General features: G+C 52.4%; 1 gene segment (V, D, J or C); it reads right to left on the reverse strand.

Annotated features, from left to right (window-relative positions):
- Positions 1-965: 965 nt before the first annotated feature.
- Positions 966-1577, reverse strand: LOC123347612. The segment is given in 2 exon segments: positions 966-1438; positions 1532-1577. Coding segments are annotated over 2 exon segments (519 nt in total).
- Between the last annotated feature and the right edge of the window lie 573 nt (positions 1578-2150).

Raw genomic sequence — 2150 nt, forward strand, 5'->3', positions numbered from 1 at the left:
CCAAAGGTCCATCTAGCCCAGTATCTGTCTACCGACAGTGGCCAATGCCAGGTGCCCCAGAGGGAGTGAACCTAACAGGCAATGATCAAATGATCTCTCTCCTGCCATCCATCTCCATCCTCTGATGAACAGAGGCTAGGGACACCATTCTTACCCAGTGTGCACAGTATTGGAGATGTGGGCATTACACATCTATATTTGTATATGCCCGCTGTGAAATGAAGCATGGGGAAGAAAGTGAAATTAAACCACCGGGTTTGTTTACTCTCCTTTGCATCCGAAGAAGTGGGTATTCACCCACGAAAGCTCATGCTGCAAAACGTCTGTTAGTCTATAAGGTGCCACAGGATTCTTTGCTGCTTTTACAGAACCAGACTAACACGGCTACCCCTCTGATACTTTGTACCGAATGGGCTCGTTGTTCCTTGCAGCCCTTGAGCACCACCGGGAGATACATTCTCATGCAGTTGGGGAGGAAGCTTTTGGCAGAGGTCAGGTTGGTTTCCTTTCCCTCTGCTGTCTGCACGGTAAACACAGGGCGGGGGTCTCTTCTGGACTCAGGCTGCCAAGTTTTTGCAGAACTGGGATTAGAGCCCACGTGTCCCAAGAGCAGCCCAGCGGGCCAGCAACTACCCTGCCGTGCCCCCAAATAAACTCTCCTAATGGAGCCGTCTCAGCGGGACAGCGCTGCTTCCCTGCATCAGGCTGGCTTGTGGCAAAGGAGGGAAGGAGCTGGGCCCAGCCACCCCTGATTACACAGGTGCCAAACCTGGGCGAGAGGAGGCGATTGCCCTACAAAGAGCAGCAGGGGCTGCAGTGAAAGGGGAATGCTCGGTGCTCGTCCGGCAGAGTCCTGGGGGGTAGGACTGAGACTCCGGCCAGGCAGGGTAATTGATGGGGCCGAGTGTAAATCCCCCCAGTCCCGGTGAGAAAGGGCCGGTCCCTGGATCCTGCTTTCTGTGGCCCTAGGGTTGCCTAAAGCAGCCGGTGAATCCGAACCGTTCCAGACCGAACAGACTGACTCGCTGGTGAGAACCCGCAGCAGCTGGACTGGCGGCATCAAAGCAGCCGGGAGTTTCTGTGCTAATCGCAGTGGGAGGTTTTTGTCTGAGCTCAGCCCGGCTTCGCCTCACTCTGAATCCCGCACAGTGATACCAGGCGGTGTCCTCGGGCTTCAGGCCGGTCATTTCCAGGTACAACAGACTGTTGGGGTCATCTCTGGAGATGGTGAATCGCCCTTTTACCGAGTCACTGTAGTATATGCTGGTGCTGTAAATGTAGGCGACCCACTCCAGCCCCTTCCCGGGAGCCTGGCGGACCCAGCTCATCCGGTGGCTGCTGAAGGTGAAGCCGGAGGCTTTGCAGGAGAGGCGGAGAGAGTCTCCGGGCTTTTTCACACCCCCTCCAGACTCCACCAGCTGCACCTGCGACTGGACACCTGAGAATAAAGACAGGTTTCAAATTACTCTAATTTCAGTGGCAACAGTGTAATGTTCCCTGTTCCTCCAGCGCAGTTACGGGGCTAAAATACCTTCTAAATTGGCTACAATGAAAAACAAACGGAGACAAAGGACCATTTTCCCTGGTGTTGGAGGGGAAAGTTCTCAGGGGAATTGGCTGATAAATGCACAGACACAAGTGGTTCTGGATTATCTCTACGGGAGCAACCTGGGCGGGGGAAGGGGGGGTTGAAGGGGAATTTGAATATTCTTTATTCCATATTTGCATATTCTCCTCCTTTTAAGAGAAACAAAATCTGATGTGATGTGTTACATGCAGTAGGACTCAGAGGGAGGGAGTCAGATTATTTCAGCCCGTGTGTTTGTGCAGCGCCAGGCACAGTGCGGTGGGATGCTAAATACATTTTTGACAAAGGGAAAATAAAGAGATGTTTGGAAGGTGCTCGATTCCCCCAAAGGAAATTTTGGGGCCGGATTACAGCCACGTTATTTGGCCACGGGAGACTCAGAGATGCCTGTGGAGATTTGCCACATAATGAGGAAAATTATGTTTTAAATCTATTAGAAACAAATGACTGAGGTTGACTGTTCAGGCAGTAAAAATATGACTAAACGGTGTGTGTGTGCGGGGGTGAAACTCAGCTCAGTGGGGCTGTGTAACTAGCATTAGTGATGGGGAGGGCTTGGGTC

The sequence above is a fragment of the Mauremys mutica genome, chromosome 13, assembly GCF_020497125.1.
Source record: "Mauremys mutica isolate MM-2020 ecotype Southern chromosome 13, ASM2049712v1, whole genome shotgun sequence".
NCBI lineage: Eukaryota > Metazoa > Chordata > Testudines > Geoemydidae > Mauremys > Mauremys mutica.